General features: G+C 47.9%; 4 protein-coding genes across 5 annotated transcripts in view; 2 read left to right on the top strand and 2 right to left on the bottom strand.

Moving 5' to 3' along the window:
* The window catches only part of LOC310668400 (excitatory amino acid transporter 5-like), a 32,787-nt gene extending 26,055 nt beyond the window's left edge, over positions 1–6,732 (bottom strand). The window contains exons 1-2 of the mRNA XM_083421668.1: positions 6,170–6,732; positions 2,774–2,853 (exon numbers count right to left, since the gene is read on the bottom strand). Of these exons, the coding sequence (XP_083277794.1) occupies positions 2,774–2,853; positions 6,170–6,346 (257 nt within the window). The 5' untranslated portion in view covers positions 6,347–6,732. The remainder of the gene's footprint in view (positions 1–2,773; positions 2,854–6,169) is intronic.
* Positions 1–18,087, bottom strand: part of TNFAIP8L1 (TNF alpha induced protein 8 like 1) — a 155,099-nt gene that overhangs the window by 73,871 nt on the left and 63,141 nt on the right. The window lies entirely within an intron of this gene.
* Positions 9,224–13,274, top strand: LOC310668254 (uncharacterized protein; the record flags this gene model as incomplete). The annotated part of the gene is made up of 6 exons (XM_083421278.1): positions 9,224–9,293; positions 11,857–11,944; positions 12,237–12,547; positions 12,635–12,711; positions 12,980–13,035; positions 13,244–13,274. The coding sequence occupies 5 exons, from the start codon at positions 9,224–9,226 to the stop codon at positions 13,028–13,030; spliced, it is 597 nt and encodes a 198-aa protein (XP_083277404.1). The 3' UTR covers positions 13,031–13,035; positions 13,244–13,274.
* Positions 9,224–17,781, top strand: LOC310668253 (elongation factor 2-like; the record flags this gene model as incomplete). Its single annotated transcript, XM_083421277.1, has 9 exons — positions 9,224–9,293; positions 11,566–11,630; positions 11,883–11,944; positions 12,237–12,525; positions 12,635–12,711; positions 13,244–13,523; positions 15,621–15,803; positions 15,906–16,038; positions 16,962–17,781. The coding sequence occupies 9 exons, from the start codon at positions 9,224–9,226 to the stop codon at positions 17,153–17,155; spliced, it is 1,353 nt and encodes a 450-aa protein (XP_083277403.1). The 3' UTR covers positions 17,156–17,781.

Here is an 18,087-nt window from a genome sequence, read left to right as displayed (position 1 = left end):
TCTCTGAAGACAGGAGAATATATTAGGGGGGGACGACAGGGGAAGGACTAGACCATGTGAAAAGTGAACATAATATTTTAGCTGCAGTGCATTCATTTTCAGCTTTGTACAGTGGTGCCTCGCAAGACGAAATTAATTCGTTCTGCAAGTTTTTTCATCTTGCGAATTTTTCGTCTTGCGAAGCACGGTTTCCCATAGGAATGCATTGAAAATCAAAAGAAACAAAAAAGAAAACAAACTTGCAAGACGTTTTCGTCTTGCGAAGCAAGCCCATAGGGAAATTCGTCTTTTGAAGCAACTCAAAAAACGAAAAACTCTTTCGTCTTGCGAGGCATTCGTCTTGCGAGGTACCACTGTATTCTTGTTATTAAAAGAAAAAAAAAACATGCCTAGACATTCTGTTGTCGCGCCCATAACCTAGGTTAAAGGTGCCATTTAGCTCCTCGCTTTCATATCTCAGTTTCTAACACTGTTTGGATTTGGATTTGATGCCCCGTTTTATCACTACCCGAAGGAGTCTCAAAGCGGCTAACATTCTCCTTTCCCTTCCTCCCCCACAACAAACACTCTGTGAGGTGAGTGAGGCTGAGAGACTTCAGAGAAGTGTGACTGGCCCAAGGTCACCCAGCAGCTGCATGTGAAGGAGCGGGGAAGCGAACCCGGTTCACCAGACTACGAGTCTATTGCTCTTAACCACTACACCACACTGGCTCTCACTGTGCCTTGGTTAGACCATACTTGGAGTACTTGTGCCCAGTTCTGGGCACTGCAGTTTAAGGAGGATATTGGCAAGCTGGAAGGTGTGCAGAGGAGGCTGATTACCTTCCAAGGTAACCCATTCCACTGTTGAACAGCTCCTTCCGTCAAAAAGTTACTCCTAAATGTTTAGTCAGACTCTCCTTTTGCTGTCATTTGACTCCACTGGTTCAGGTCCCACCCTATGGAGCAGGAGAATACAAGCTTGGGCAAAATCCTGAGGCATTTAAAAAAGAGGTCCACTGCACCCCTCAAGTTGCCCTTCCTGTTTGATGAGTGCTATTTTTCAGTACAGTGGTGCCCCGCAAGACGAATGCCTCGCAAGACGGAAAACCCGCTAGACGAAAGGGTTTTCCGTTTTGGAGGTGCTTCGCAAAACGAATTTGCTATGGGCTTGCTTCACAAGACGAAAATGTCTTGCGAGTTCTGTGGGGTTTTTTCCCCTCCCCCCCTTTTCCCCCAGCCCCTAAGCCGCTTAACAGCTGTTCTCTAAGCCGCTTAACAGCTGATGCTAAGCCGCTTGACAGCTGATCTAAGCCGCTTATCAGCTGATCCACTAAGCCGCTAATAGCCTTTTAGCAGCTAATCCGCTAATCCCTTAATAGCCGCTAATCCCTTAATAGCCTCTAATCCCTTAATAGCCGCTAATCGCCACTAAACCGCTAATAGCGCTAATCCACTAATGGGCTTGCTTCGCAAGACGAAAAAAACCGCAAGACGAAGAGACTCGCAGAACGGATTCTTTTCGTCTTGCGAGGCACCACTGTATGTGTCTTTGTCAATGCCCTCAAACTGATGCTCCGCTCTCTGCCAATCGATCCCCACAACCTTTAGACTCCTTTATTATTCAGCTGGAGATGGTGGGTTTTAATTCCTTGTGGGGAAGACGATGCAGGGAAGTGGTGTCCAAACTGGGCTGCATCCTGGCCAGGTCCTCAACCCTTTGCCCAGGGAATGCCTTCCCTATCGTCTCCTTGCCTTTGCTACCAACCTCCGAGTTGTGTGACTGGCTTGAGGCCTGCATCTCAGCCTCTCAAGACAGCCTCTGCTAGCCTCAGTTCTTTCCTCTACCTAAAGTCTGCTTTTCCTTGACCCTGCTGCCATCGTTTTCTGCTTCACCTAAAGTGGCAAAATGTCTTGGGCCGGCCCCGATTCCTGATTTGCCTGCATTTGGGTGAGCTGACCCTTGGGACCCCTTGCGACTCTATTATTCCATGCGTAAATAAATGCAGAGGCCATGAGATTCAAGTCATAGAATCATAGAGTTGGAAGAGACCACAAGGGCCATCGAGTCCAACCCCCTGCCAAGCAGGAAACACCATCAGAGCACTCCTGACATATGGTTGTCAAGCCTCTGCTTAAAGACCTCCAAAGAAGGAGACTCCACCACACTCCTTGGCAGCAAATTCCACTGTCAAACAGCTTTTACTGTCAGGACGTTCTTCCTCATGTTTAGGTGGAATCTTCTTTCTTGTAGTTTGGATCCCTTGCTCCGTGTCCGCTTCTCTGGAGCAGCAGAAAACAACCTTTCTCCCTCCTCTATGTGACATCCTTTTATATATTTGAGCATGGCTATCATATCCCCCCTTAACCTCCTCTACTCCAGGCTAAACATGCCCAGCTCCCTTAGCCGTTCCTCATAAGGCATCGTTTCCAGGCCTTTGACCATTTTGCTTGCCCTCCTCTGGACACGTTCCAGTTTGTCAGTGTCCTTCTTGAACTGTGGTGCCCAGAACTGGACACAGTACTCCAGGTGAGGTCTGACCAGAGCAGAATGCAATGTTTTCTTCCCTGGGGTTGAGGGAGGTTTGAGTGGCTCAAAAACAAAGCTTACTATTTCTTTTGTTGGAAGAACTAATTGCACCTCTCCTGGCACATTGCCCATGGCAACTCTGGAGGGAGGTCTGAACTGAACCCCCAGGAAAGCAAACTCTTCTCTTCCAGGAGCAAAGGAGCCGTTCTAAACAATATTGCGACTCTCTCTCCACCTCCCGCTTCCTGGCCTTATTGCTCTCACCTGGAGGTGATCAGTGGTAATATCAGCATCTTCAGCATCCTCATGAGGAGTTCTCCAGGGAATGAGAAATACTGCTTCTCCTGTAGGGGAGGGGGAAAGGCAAAAGCGTTAGGCCACAGAGGAGAACTTGGGAGGAGCAGAGAAACACAGAACTTGCAGCAAAAAAAGAAAGTCATCGCGCACACAGCTGGAAGCTAGGTTGAAAACAATCTCATAGAATCATAGAGTTGGAAGAGACCACAAGGGCCATCGAGTGCAACCCCCTGCCAAGCAGGAAACACCATCAGAGCACTCCTGACATATGGTTGTCAAGCCTCTGCTTAAAGACCTCCAAAGAAGGAGACTCCACCACACTCCTTGGCAGCAAATTCCACTGTCAAACAGCTCTTACTGTCAGGAAGTTCTTGTCACCCATCTTGTATTTGTGCCTCTCATTTTTTTTTTGCCCAAGTGCAATACTTTACATTTCTCCCTGTTAAAGTTCATCTTGTTTGTTTTGGCCCAGTTCTCTAATCTAATTCTCTAATCTCTAATCTCACATTCACACCATACATTTAAAGTGTGTGGCTTCTCCCAAAGAACTCTGGGAACTGTAGTTAGTTAAGGGGGCTGGGAACTGAAGCTTTGTGAAGGGTAAACTACAGTTCCCAGGATTCTTTGAGGGAAGCTATGTGCTGGTGTGGATGTGACCAAGTAGCAGCCATCATTCAATGGCAAGGAACTAATGATGTTCTTTTAAAGCACATTTTCCCTCCTATAAATTTGCTCGTGGGTATGATGATGGTGGTGATGATGTCCCTTTTTTTGCCACAGCAACTCAAAGCAACTTTAAAATTTTTGAGCATTAAAGATAGCAAAACAAACCAAAAAAACACACACCTAAAAATCTACATTAAAACATCCCACTCTCACAAAAAGGCCAAAGGTAGTTAAAAGCTAAAGGCCTGATGGATGTTTTCACCTGGCAGCTAAGGATATGTAACGATGGTACCAGCCTAGCCTCCTCAAGAGAGCATATAATAGTAATAATAATAATAATAATAATAATAATTAGTATTTATACCTCGCCCATCCAGCCACCACTGAAAAGGCCCATTCTCGTGTTGCCACCCTCCACACCTCCCGTTGGTGACAAGATTGTGCAGGCTTAGCCCTCACATCCAGAATCACGAATGGAGATGTTTCCATAGGGCAAAGGTGGCCAGCTCTCCAAGGGCTGCTTTGTGCTGGTGGGTGCAGTTACCCCATCTTCTCACAGAATGCCACAGAATGCCGCAGCTAGACTGGTGACTGGGAATGGCCGCCAAGAGTGGCCAGAGTGGTGCATGCTCTGGTTATCTCCCGCTTGGACTACTGCAATGCGCTCTACGTGGGGCTACCTTTGAAGGTGACCCGGAAACTAAAATTAATCCAGAATGCTGCAGCTAGACTAGTGACTGGGAGCAGCTGCTGAGACCATATAACACCGGTCCTGAAAGACCTACACTGGCTCCCAGTACGTTTCTGAGCACAATTCAAAGTGTTGGTGCTGACCTTGAAAGCCCTTAACAGCCTCGGCTCAGTATACCTGAAGGAGAATCGCCACACCCATCGTTCAGCCCTGACACTGAGGTCCAGCGCCGAGGACCTTCTGGCGGTTCCCTCACTGCGAGAAGTGAGGTTACAGGGAACCGGGCAGAGGGCCTTCTTGGTGTTGGCGCCCGCCCTGTGGAACGCTCTCCCATCAGATGTCAAGGAAATAAAGAACTATCTGACTTTTATAAGACATCTGAAGGCAGCCCTGTTTATGGAAGTTTTTAATGATTGATGTTTTATTGTGTTTTTAATATTCTGTTGGGATTATGGGCCCTGAAGCTTAAACTTCATTAGTTTCATAGCAGATCTGCCTCTGGCACCGATACTTTTCCAATGTCAATTTATTCAATTCAGCACTGCGTTCAGTGGGAATCGTAGCCACAACAATGGGGAAGGAGAGAAGAGTCTTGCTGCAGTTAAGTAACCAGCTTAGCTCGGCGCTTTGAGCTATGACACCAAGCACCCGTAACTGAAATGGCTTCTCTAAACCCTGTCAGAGATCGCACAAGGCCATGTCGAAAGAGGAGCTGGCCAAGGCGGGTGGGGAAGGAGGAGTAGCAGCTTATTCTCTGGTGATTCCTCCTGAGTTTTCAGGCAGCCACAACCTCTGAAATAAGGAACACCCATCCTTGGGGATGCAAGATGAGTTTGATTTGAATCACATTTAAAGGCAAACATAGCTAATTCAAGCCTTGTGAAACAATATGCGATCTGAAAGACAGCTGTCCTGCAGAATTCACACTTCTGAGTTTTCCAGCCAAGTAAGGTACCAACTTTTTGGTACAGATTTCTCCTAATAAGCACATTTTGGGAAGCAATTCCCTCTAATGTAATGCCTTTTTTCTATGTTACCTTCACCAAAACATGTATTTTTGTATACATTACTTGACTAGAACACAGTCAGAAAGGTGTGAGTTTCGAAGGACAGCTGTGTTTCTGTATTAGTTCAAGAAGTGGAAAACAGATCGTTTCTCATTAAACTGCAAATAGAATAGAATTGCTCCTCCACCTTTAATCCATGGGTCATCATGGCAGCAAAAAGCTTCACCTGCAGAAACTCGGCCTCTCTAGATACCAATCCCTCTGCCAGAAAAACAAGCGAAGAATCCTAAACTCAATGGCCTCACTAAACAAAGCAAGAACCAAAACGCACACTCTCCATTCTTCCAGGGCCACTCAGATTTGAAACTGGCTGCTTCTGGGGTAACAAAATCCCACTCCTAGAATCATAGAGTTGGAAGAGACCACAAGGGCCATCGAGTCCAACCCCCTGCCAAGCAGGAAACACCATCAGAGCACTCCTGACATATGGTTGTCAAGCCTTTGCTTAAAGACCTCCAAAGAAGGAGACTCCACCACACTCCTTGGCAGCAAATTCCACTGTCAAACAGCTCTTCCTAATGTTTAGGTGGAATCTTCTTTCTTGTAGTTTGGATCCATTGTTCCGTGTCCGCTTCTTTGGAGCAGCAGAAAACAACCTTTCTCCCTCCTCTATGTGACATCCTTTTATATATTTGAACATGGCTATCATATCACCCCTTAACCTCCTCTTCTCCAGGCTAAACATGCCCAGCTCCCTTAGCCGTTCCTCATAAGGCATCGTTTCCAGGCCTTTGACCATTTTCCTGCAGTATCTGCATGGGATATTAAGTGCGCCTGAGCATGTGCGCTATACTGGAGTAAACACAGCTGACCCCCCACCAAGTATGCCATTTCCAAGCAAGCTATGGCCTCCGTCATAGAAATCCAGTCTCTGCCTATTGCATGTCTTGCTTCAGAAAGGCCTGTCCTCTTGCTGTTCCGTAAAAACCAGTCACTTACCAAATCAGACAATTCCAGTGTCCTAAGCAGAAACCCCACAAGGCATCCGGTCATCACAGAAAGCATGGAAAGTGTCAAGAGGCCATTTTTGCTCCAGAAGGCCCGGATCCACTTCCGGAGTCCCCCAAGGCTGATGGAGAACGGGCAAAAGAGTGCTTTCTTCAACTGCTCCCACATGGTGCCTGAGCTTTCAGAGCTTCACCAAGATGAACCAGAGAGCGCCGCGTCAAGGGCACGATCCTGGAGCCCATGGGGCATCATTGAGGCACCTTTTGCCCTGGAGGAATCATATCTCCCTGCTGATTAGAACCTGTCTGGAGAGGTAGAAGGAATGGAAGGGAAAGACTCTCTCTTTTGCTCCCTGGTAATCTCCGTGGAGGATCACACCAGAGCATGGCTGTTATCTGATCCCCTTTTAGCTTAATAGAAAGTGACATGTCCTGTGACGTATTAATCCAAGTCTAGATTTGGAATAAGCAAGAATAGCGCTACGTCTGCTTGCAGAAGAAACAAAGGAGGGCCCTTCTAAGCATCTGTTCCATTGCACATTCACAAGGATTTGTGCTCAATAATAATAATAATAATAATAATTTTTATTTATACCCCGCCCTCCCCAGCCAAGGCCGGGCTCAGGGCGGCTAACAAGCAATAATAAAAACATGTTGAATGATTACAACTTAAAAACAAAATTAAAATACATTAAAACAATGGAACATTAAAATATTAAAATGTAGCCTCATCGCAGGAGGAGAAGGAAAAGAAAAAAGAAAGAGAGGGAGGGAGGGAATCAAATTGGCTCCAAGCCAAAGGCCAAGGTGGAACAACTCTGTCTTACAGGCCTTGAGGAAAGAAATCAGATCCTGCAGGGCCCTGGTCTCATGAGGCAGAGCGTTCCACCAGGCGGGAGCCAGTGCTGAAAAGGCCCTGGCTCTGGTTGAAGCCAATCTAACTTCCTTAGGGCCTGGGACCACTAGTGTGTTGCTATTTATGGACCTTGAGGCTCTCCATGGGGCATACCGGGAGAGGCGGTTTCGTAGGTACGAGGGTCCTAGGCCGTGAAGGGCTTTAAAGGTCAAAACCAGCACCTTAAATCTGACTCTGTACTCCACCGGGAGCCAGTGCAGTTCAAGGTAGTCACACGACACACAGCCAACCCCACATTCAGTACTGTTTGTGCGCTTGCAGAAGTTTTGAGGTGGCCACATTGCTTTATTCCTAATGTGCATACTTTCCCGTGAAATCCTCTAACTGCACAAATGTTCTTTTTGTCCCGTTTCTGTTGCCCTCTGGACAGGACAGCATTGGAGAAGCATCACAGAATAAAGCAGAATAAATGCACCACTGTTACTGCGTCAAGAGCATGTTGGCAGGGTACACACACAGTAACACACCAGTGTGGAGGAGCCCAGGGTCATATGGTACTACTTCAAAGGCTCAGATTTACCAAGCAAGCTCTCAGTGGAGACCTCCCTTACGCACTCAGAAGCAGATCTTGTGCACAATTTCTGGTCTTGCCCACATATTCAAGGAAACCTTGACTGCAGTTCCAACAAATCACAGGATACCAGTTGTCAGCAAGCCCACACAACCCACATATTTACTTCATTAAAGTTAAATACTAAAATACTAACTTAAAGCATCATGCCGTGTCTTATCACTGTTCTGTTTAGCTGCCATGCTTACACTGACTCACCACAGTGCTCCTACGTTTTAAGCCCTTTATTTATTTGGGTTCTATAAGTTCCTATTACAAGAAGTAAGGATTTATGTACTGTTTATTAGCAGCGCCCTAGCTTACAAGGGATGCGGGTGGCGCTGTGGGTTAAACCAAAGAGCCTAGGACTCAGAAGGTCGGCGGTTTAGCTCCCATTGCTCAGTCCCAGCTCCTGCCCACCTAGCAGTTCGAAAGCACGTCAAAGTGCAAGTAGATAAATAGGTACCGCTCCGGCGGGAAGGTAAACGGCATTTCCGTGCACTGCTCTGGTTCTCCAGAAGTGGCTTAGTGCTGCTGGCCCCATGACCCGGAACCTGTCTGCGGACAAACGCCGGCTTCCTCGGCCAATAAAGTGAGATGAGCGCCGCAACCCCAGAGTCAGCCATGACTGGACCTAATGATCAGGGGTCCCTTTACCTTACATGGTTTTTTGTAAAGATTACAACAAAATGTTCAGAAAGCCATTTGAATGCTCAAAGTTCTATACTTGTTATTTTTAAAAAATGTAGGGGAGCATCATATATCAAATAATATTTAGTTGGTTATCTGTCTTTATACAACACACTTCTTTCCTGGATATTCTGGAAAGGAACTGTTGTCCTCAATAATGTGTATGGTTGGCTATTTTCTTGCTTCTCATTACATAAATACGGGGCAACCAAAACTCTGTACAGTGGTGCCCTGCAAGATGAATGCCTCGCAAGGCGGAAAACCCGCTAGACGAAAGGGTTTTCCGTTTTGGAGGTGCTTCGCAGGACGAATTTCCCTATGGGCTTCCTTCACAAGACGAAAATGTCTTGCGAGTCTTGAGATTTTTTTTCGCTCCCCACCCCCTTTTTCTAAGCCGCTAAACCGCTAATAGCCTTTTAGCAGCTAATCCCTTAAGCCTTTAATAGCCGCTAATAGCCGCTAAACCGCTAATAGCGCTAATCCGCTAATAGGGTTGCTTCGCAAGACGAAAAAACCGCTAGACGAAGAGACTCGCGGAACGAATTAATTTCGTCTTGCGAGGCACCACTGTAATGCCCTGCAAGGGGGATGCCTGTCAGATGACAGTGAGAGTTGGTAGAGAAAGCTGGATTCTCAAGGTAGGAGGCCTAGAGGACATGAGTGGCAGTATTATTACTGTGAGGTGATGCTATTACAATTCCAAAGCAGGGAGGGAGGGGGAAGAGAGAGAGAGAGTGGAATTCTGGTGGAGACGGAAGATGGAAGGAGGCTTGGAAAGGGAGTTTGAAGGGGGGGGCAGGTGAGAGTCGGTTGAGAGCGGTGGGTTCTAGAAGGCGGCACGAGGGGGGGGGGCTGGAGCTGAGCTGGACAGAGCTGCCATTGCCGCAAGAATGTGGTCGTTTAACGCAGCAAGAAGGAGCTCGCTCCAGACGTGGACTCAAGAAGATTCTCTTGATTCAGGTGAGCCAGGGAGCCAGGGCTTGGCTTGTACAGAAATTGTACCTCAGGATAAGAACTTTGCCTCAGGATGAGGACAGAAGTCGTGCCCTAGTGGCGCGGCGGCAGCGGGAGGCCCCATTAGCAAAAGTGGTACCTCAGGTTAAGAACAGTTTCAGGTTAAGAACGGACCTCCGGAACGAATTAAGTTCTTAACCCGAGGTACCACTGTGCTGCTAAAGCCCAGATGCCTCACACACCCCTCCAAGCTTCACAGAACTGGGCTATGCCTGATTATCGTCTCCCAAAGCAACTTGTTGTTGTTTAGTCGTGTCCAACTCTTCATGACCCCATGGACCAGAGCACGCCAGGCACTCCTGTCTTCCACTGCCTCCCGCTGTTTGGTCAAACTCATGCTGGTAGCTTCGAGAACACTGTCCAACCATCTCGTCCTCTTCCATCCCCTTCTCCTTGTGCCCTCCATTTTTCCCAACATCAGGGTCTTTTCCAGGGAGTCTTCTCTTCTCATGAGTTGGCCAAAGTCTTAGAGCCTCAGTACAGGATCTGTCCTTCCAGTGAGCGCTCAGGCAGGGCTGATTTCCTTCAGAATGGAGAGGTTTGATCTTCTTGCAGTCCATGGGACCCTCAAGAGTCTCCTTCCAGCACCAGAATTCAAAAGCACCCATTCTTTGGCGATCAGCCTTCTTTATGGTCCAGCTCTCACTTCCATACATCACTGCTGGGGAAACCATAGCTTTTACTATACGGACCTTTGTTGGCAAGGTGATGCCTCTGCTTTTTAAGATGCTGCCCAGGTTTGTCATTGCTTTCCTCCCAAGAAGCAGGCGTCTCTTAATTTCGTGGCTGCTGTCACCATCTGCAGTGATCATGGAGCCCAAGAAAGTAAAATCTCTCACTGCCTCCATTTCTCCCCCTTCTTGCATTTCCTTTTCATTGGGATGGTTTTTGTTTTCGTTCTCGGTCCACATACTGCTTAAGCCTGCCTTGTAGAATTTTAAGCATAACCTTGCTAGCGTGTGAAATGAGTGCAATTGTGCGGTTGTTGGAGCATTCTTTGGCACTGGCCTTCTTTGGGATTGGGATGTAGACTGATCTTCTCCAATCCTCTGGCCACTGCTGAGTTTTCCAAACTTGCTGTCGTATTGAGCGTGGCACCTTAACAGCAGCATCTTTTAAAATTTTAAATAGTTCAGCTGGAATATCATCACTTCCACTGGCCTTGTTATTAGCAGAGCTTTCTAAGGCCCATTTGACTTCACTCTCCAGGATGTCTGGCTCAAGGTCAGCAACCACACTACCCGGGGTGTACGAGACATCCATATCTTTCTGGTATCATTCCTCTGTGTATTCTTGCCACCTCTTCTTGATGTCTTCTGCTTCTGTTTGGTCCTTACCACTTTTGTCCTTGGTAATCTTTGAACGAAATGTTCCTTTCATATCTCCAATTTTCTTGAACAGATCTCTGTTTTTTTCTATTCTATTGTTTTCCTCTATTTCTTTGCATTGCTCTTTTACGAAGGCCCTCTTGTCTCTCCTTACTATTCTTTGGAAATCTGCATTCAATTTCCTGTATCTTTCACTATCTCCCTCGCATTTTGCTTGCCTTCTCTCCCCCGCTATTTGTAAGGCCTCGTTGGACAGCGACTTTGCTTTCTTGCATTTCCTTTTCATTGGGATGGTTTTCGTTGCTGCCTCCTGTATAATGTTACGAGCCTCCATCCATAGTTCTTCAGGCACTCTGTCCACCAAACCTAAACCCTTAAACCTGTTCCTCATTTCCACTGTGTATTCATAAGGGATTTGATTTAGATTGTATCTTACAGGCTCAGTGATTTTTCCTACTTTCTTCAGTTTAAGCTTGAATTTTGCTATAAGAAGCTGATGATCTGAGCCACAGTCAGCTCCAGGTCTTGTTTTTGCGGACTGTATAGAGTTTCTCCATCTTTGGCTGCAGAGAATAAAATCAATCTGATTTCGATGCTGCCCATCTGGTGATGTCCATGTGTAGAATCGTCTCTTGTGTTGTTGGAAAAGAGTGTTTGTGATGACCAGCTTGTTCTCTCGGCAGAACTCTATTAGCCTTTGCCCTGCTTCGTTTTGAACTCCAAGGCCAAACTTGCCAGTTGTTCCTTTTATCTCTTGACTCCCTACTTTAGCATTCCAATCCCCTATAATGAGAAGAACATCCTTCTTTGGTGTCATTTCTAGAAGGTGTTATAACTCTTCCCACCTGTAACCTCTTCCTATGTTTTTTATTTTCCTTCCTGTCTCCTAGGACATAAAAGGCTGCTGACACGGCCAAAGATGAAGGAGGCTGGAGGGGCACCTTTAGAGATTGTGGTAGGTAATTCCATGGGGAATCCATTCCCCACATGTGCAGGGAGGTCATGGTGCTGACCTGAGTGAAACAGGGCTGGGTTGGGGGGTTGCAGTCCCGTCTCGCCCCAGCCCCTTGCCCCCCTACTTCCAAGCCAGGGGTCAGGCGCCCAGGCAGGAGCAGGCTGGCAGCCTGTGGTGACGTGGGCATGGGCAGCCTGGCAGGGGTGCTTGTTCTGCTTCCCTTTAGAGTACAATGTCATTTTTCCTTTGCAGGGCCGTGGTTTGGGCAACCAGCAGCAGCCCAGCGGTGCAGGAAAACCCAGAAACATCCGGAGGTATGTTGTGACCTTGTGTGTCAGGGGAGGTGTTTCCCAGGGATCATGGGGGTGGAGGAGGAAACCCGATTTAGAGATCCCTATAGTTTTATGGAGAGGGTTTCTCTGTGGTCCAAGCAGGGCCCTAGCTAGGGGGGTGGTGAGGTGGGCCCCTACCAGGGGCGCAGGTGAGGGGTGGGGCACAAAATTGGCTCATAAATATGTATAGATGATAATAAGAAATATTATCATCTACATATTTATCTGGAACTCCTCCAAGGAATCAGAATAACAGAGCTTGTTTCTTTCTTAGGCGAGAGGCCCGCAAGAACGAGGCTCCAGCGCCTGCTCCCGGGACGAAGATCGACAAACCATCGTGGCGGCTCCCGGCTGTTCCTGATCCTCGCCTGCCTCACCCTCCCTCCGTTCCCCGTGCGGGCATGGCTCCTACCCGCCCGTACCTGGCGCAGAAGCAGCAGCCAAGGCTCCCCCCCATCAAAAACCCCTCCCAAGTGATTCCGGAGCCGGGGGAGACTTTGGCTGCTGCCTCTGTGCCAGGCCGGTCGGGATGGAGCCCGGACGCCCGCATGGAGGAGTGGAGGGTGGGGCAATTAATAAGAGCAGGTAGGAGAATATGCCCCCTTCCCAGGTCCCCACCCTCCTGCCCCAGACTGGGGCTCGCGTCGGCTGATGTCTCCCTTTGTTTTGCAGCGAGGAGACGGCTCAGCTTGGGAGCCGCCGCGTCCCGGGAGGGCCTGGAGCCGAGACGACGGCCTCTCGCCTCACAGGTAAGGGGACGGGGATTTCATTGCTTTGCCGCTCGCGATTTGTGGGTTTGGGGGGCGCGGAATGTCACCCCCTTCAGGATAGCACCTGGGGCAGCCCGCCCCCCTTCCCCCCTATCGGTACGCCCCTCGCCAGAAACAGGATTTGAGCCCAAGAGCTCTCTGCTCACCTGGGACTCGACTTCCTGCAACGGCTTCTTGAAGCCCCATCCCTGGTCGTTTGGTCTGTGACAGACCATTCAGACATTCAGGGATTCCTTCTTTCTTGCAGGGTATGACGTCTGCACCGCTGCGGCTGCTGCTGAAACCCCCCCAAAAATAATACAGGTAAGAGGAAGAATTTGCGCGGAGCTCCAGACTTCCAGACGAACTCTCTGACTTAAAACCAAGGCGTTCCTATGAGAGCCGGTATCAAAATCACATGGAAGCAGTACAGAAATGGATACGGCGGAGCTATAGCTGATAAGGAATGCAGCGCTCAAGGTTTGGACAAGGAGGACAGACCTGGGCTAAAGCGAGTCTTTTTCTCCCACAGGCCACGTCGTGTATGCAACCGCCTGTACATGAAAGCCCGCTCCTTCCCCGACGGCCTGGCCATCGACAAAGGCGACGTCTCGGCCCGCCAGGAGCTGAAGACACGGGCCCGTTACCTGGCCGAGAAGTATGAGTGGGACGTGGCCGAGGCCCGCAAGATCTGGTGCTTCGGCCCGGACGGCACTGGCCCCAACATCCTGACGGACATCACCAAGGGGGTGCAGTACCTCAACGAGATCAAGGACAGCGTTGTGGCAGGCTTCCAGTGGGCCACGAAGGAGGTAAGCAAGAGTGGGCGCCTCTCATCGCAGGGCGGTGGGCTGTCTGCGTCCTGCCTTCTTGGAACGGAGCAGAGACTTGCTGCGGTTTCCGAATAATAATTTATTACTTGCACCCCGCTCATCTGGCTGGGTTTCCAACAAAATAGTAAAATAGTTGGTCAAAAATTAAAAGGTTCCCTAAACAGGGTTGCCTTCAGATGTCTTCTAAAAGTCTGGTAGTTGTTTTCCTCTTTGACATCTGGTGGGAGGGCGTTCCACAGGCCCTCTGCCTGTTTCCTGTTACTTTGGAGTGCTTTGTTTTGTTTTGTTTTTAAATAATATTTATTAGATTTTCCACAAATACAAAGACAAAAATGCAAAAACAAAAAAACCAAATACAACAAAATAGAAAAAGGAAAAAGGGGAAAAAAGCAAAAACCTAAATTTTTTTTACATAAAATTACATAAAAACACCCCCCTCCACCCCACCAACACAAAAGAAGAAGACAAACCAAAAACATTCAAAAAGAAGAGATTTCCATTTTTCGGATTCCATCTTTCAATAACTTATTTCCCCGGCCTCCTCCCACCTCCCTTTTTGTATTCCAGTTATTAATCAGATCAGCAAATTCTTTCCATTTTTCACTGCTTACTCGCATATTTACCTTAATCCATTTAAACCTTATTCTCTCATCAGCATCTAAAAAATTGTCCAAACTCTAATCTGCTAACTTTTGAGTGCTTTGTCACATCAGCCCCTCAAGACTGTGTTCCAGCTTTAGGAAGTTGAATCAGCCTCATGTGTGATTTCCTCTTGCCCCTCCCCCTGAGTTGCGAAGGGGCCTCCTTTTCAGGTGTTCGCTCTTCCTTACCGTGTTTTGCTTGCCTGCGTTTCTCCTCCTTGATCGAGGGGGTTGGGGGTGTCGTCTCCAAATCCCCCTTCCTCCTGCCGGGTGCTCTGTCCGTTCCCCCTCTGAGGGCATGGGTACTGCCCAACACACACACACTACCTCTTCCCCAGCAGGAGCTGGCATGGGCAGTTTGGAGATGGTCGAGGATGAGGCTTTCAAGCTCCGGGTCATAGGTTCTGGTCCCACATAGGGGGAAAGATTCCAGCATTGCAAGAGGTTGGAACAGATGACCTCTGGGATCCCTTCCGATTCCATGGGACGACTCTACTGGGATGGAAAGGGAATCAACGGATATTTGCATCTCCCCTGCTTCTAGTCTCCAATTCTCTCTTTTCATATATATAATAATCTTCATTAGTTTTCAATTACAATAACCCAGGAATAGCCTCATTATAACAATGCCAAATTATATGCAGTTGCTAATTCCAATTATTCAGATGCCAAATTAAATAATTTAGGTGGCCTCCCGTGTGCTAGAATTGATGGTTTGATTATTTGCTTTATTTCTGCGTTCCAAAATCTTACCCATCTCAATTACACTCCAGTTAAAATAACAATCCCTTATACAACAACTGCAGTACTAACGACATCTATTCGTAGTGACATGTTTAATAATAATAATAATAATAATAATAATAATAATAATAATAATAAATTTTGTTTATATCCCGCCCTCCCCAGCCGAAGCCGGGCTCAGGGCGGCTAACAACAATAAAGCAGTACAAAAGTACAGCACAAACAACATTCTAAAATCATTCATTAATAATAATAAATGATTTATAACCTGCAGGTGAAGCATTCAAGCTATAGCCTTATCCCTCCTGTGTGTGACAGTTATTCTGTCCATGATGTTCCTTTCCGTCCTCGTAAAATATTATGCCTATCCTTTCTCAGTTGTTGCTGCTCTCCATCATATCTAGACTCCGATTCTCTGCCCCTTAGTAGATCACGCTCTTCCCAGCCTCTGGTCCCCCTGGGCGACTCCTCCTCCTCCTGGCTCTGACAGTTTGCAGGAAGAAGGCTGACCATAAGCTGAAGGAGGCATTGGCCCTACCTTTGCTTCTTGGCTGCTATGGCAGAGTGCTTAATTGCTTTTTTTAAAAAAAACTACGTTGCCTGCTTCAGAGAGGAAGGACAGAAAAGTTGGGTTGAATGCAAACTAGAAAATGATTTTCTCTCCCACCCCCAACCTCTCTCTTTTCTCCAGGGTGCCCTTTGCGAGGAAAACATGCGCGCCGTCCGCTTTGACGTACACGACGTGACCCTGCATGCGGACGCCATCCACCGCGGAGGTGGCCAGATCATTCCCACGGCCAGAAGGTGCCTCTATGCCTGCGTGTTGACGGCTCAGCCCCGCCTCATGGAGCCCATCTACCTTGTGGAGATCCAGGTGGGTGACTGGAGGCAGGCTGTGTTCTTAAGAGGCGGCGGCAGCCCACTGGCTTGACTCTGTGCAGTGCTGTAACGTATACCCACTTTCTTCCCCTTCCAGTGCCCAGAACAGGTTGTGGGTGGCATCTATGGCGTGCTGAACAGGAAGCGGGGGCACGTCTTTGAGGAGTCCCAGGTGGCCGGCACCCCCATGTTTGTGGTCAAGGCCTATCTCCCTGTCAACGAGTCCTTTGGTAAGTGTCACCTTTTATCAGCCTCCCTTGGCACTTGCATCTTCCAGGTAACCTTTGTCAGCAGCTGGAGGTGTGAAGGATCGATCAGAGGTTGTCTCCCAGGCTAATCTGAGATGGCTGCTACAAAGTTGAGTGGGTCTTGCCCTGGTAGCAGACTTCTGTCCCTCTTAAGTACCATATTTTTCGCTCTATAAGACCCACCAGACCACAAGACGCACCTAGTTTTTGGAGGAGGAAAACAAGAAAAAAAATGTTCTAAATCTCAGAAGCCAGAACAGCAAGAGGGATCGCTGCGCAGTGAAAGCAGCAATCCCTCTTGCTATTCTGGGATAGCTGCGCAGCCTGCCTTCGCCCCATAAGACGCACACACATTTCCCCTTACTTTTTAGGAGGGAAAAAGTGAGTCTATAGAGCAAAAAATAAGGTACGTTTCTGAGCACAATTCAAAGTGTTGGTACTGACCTTTAAAGCCCTAAATGGCCCATTATACCTGAAGGAACGTCTCCACCCCCATCGTTCAGCTTGGACACTGAGGCCCAGCTCTGAGGGCCTTCTCGGTGGTGGCGCCCTCTCCGTGGAACGCCTTCGTATCAGATGTCAAGGAAATAAACAACTACCTGACTTTTAGAAGACATCTGAAGGCAACCCTGTTTAGGGAAGTTTTCAATGTTTGATGTTTTCTTGTGCTTTTAATATTCTGTTGGGAGCTGCCCAGAGTGGCTGGGGAAACTCAGCCAGATAGGTTGGGTATAAATTAATAAATCATTACTCACATTATTTATTAAGGTAGATAAGATGCTGCTTTTAGCTAAGACAAGGAGCTGGTTGTGGGGTGTGGGGTAAACTTGAACACCTGTATTTCTGTCTTACAGTTTTGTTTGCTTATAGTATAAACTCTTCTCTCTCTCCCTCTCTCTTCGCAGGCTTCACTGCTGACTTGAGATCCAACACCGGGGGCCAGGCTTTCCCCCAGTGTGTGTTTGACCACTGGCAGATCCTGCCCGGAGACCCGTTCGACAACACCAGCCGCCCCTGCCAGGTGGTCGCTGAGACCCGCAAGCGTAAAGGGCTGAAGGAGGGCATTCCCGCACTAGATAACTTCCTGGACAAATTGTAAAAACCAATCAACCAAGCAGAATTTAAAAATGCAACACCAGATGTAAAAGAATAAATTTAAAAATGTATGTTGTGGGACTCCAAATTTAACTTGCATAATAACATCAGTGCCGCAGGTGTCTTGCAAAAGGCATTGGGCCACTTCCTTGCTTGATCTTCCGTCTCGGGGCAGATTTTAAAAAGAGCCGTGTCTGCATTCAGCCTTAGAGGTTCCAGGCCGTCTGCACACGAACTAGCGGGGCCGCTCACCCAGTGCCATTACAACTTCCAAAAAATACATTTCCATTTGATGCAACTGAAATGTTGCCCGTCTCCATATTTATTTGACGCTCGGAGCCAAGTGAAGGGGGTTTTTCCTCCCTTGGTTTGCAGGTTGGGGAGGACAGGCAAACTTCCGAAAAGAAAAGGGGGTGCGTGAAATTTCATTCCATACTCAAATACTGGATTCGATGGGGAGGAGGAGGGCAGTCTGGAGGAATTTTCTTTTAGGATTGGGAGAGAAAAGGGGGGGGGGAGGCTTTTCTAGTTGGGCAAAAGCTAGAAGGCCCGCAGCCTCTCTGCTAAATGGGTGTCATTGTGCAAATCAATGTATTAGTACCACTGGAATAATAAATTTAATAAGACGAGGCTGCCTGTTGTGTTGGATGTCTTTAACAGCTGTTGAGACCTGAGCCCACACACTTAGAAGCAAGGGGGGAGCTCCATCTGTGCTGTACGAAAGCAGTTTTATTTAGAAAACGGTGCGCTTAGTGCAGCGGTTGTATGTGTGCGCACAGTCCTTCGCTGGCGCCTGCAGGGCTGTTGTAATGAGGCCTGCGGCAAGCATCCAGCTGTAGCCCATAGACCAGGCTGCAGTTTGTGGTGCCCACAACAGTTTATCTGGTTCGGCAGATAATGCCCACAGGCCTCAAAAAGATCAGTGGTCCTTGACTT

Source organism: Podarcis tiliguerta (genome assembly GCF_965153285.1).
Source record: "Podarcis tiliguerta genome assembly, chromosome: 18".
NCBI lineage: Eukaryota > Metazoa > Chordata > Lepidosauria > Squamata > Lacertidae > Podarcis > Podarcis tiliguerta.
Note: the sequence above shows the minus strand (reverse complement) of the source record. Positions and strands in the feature narration are given on the sequence as shown.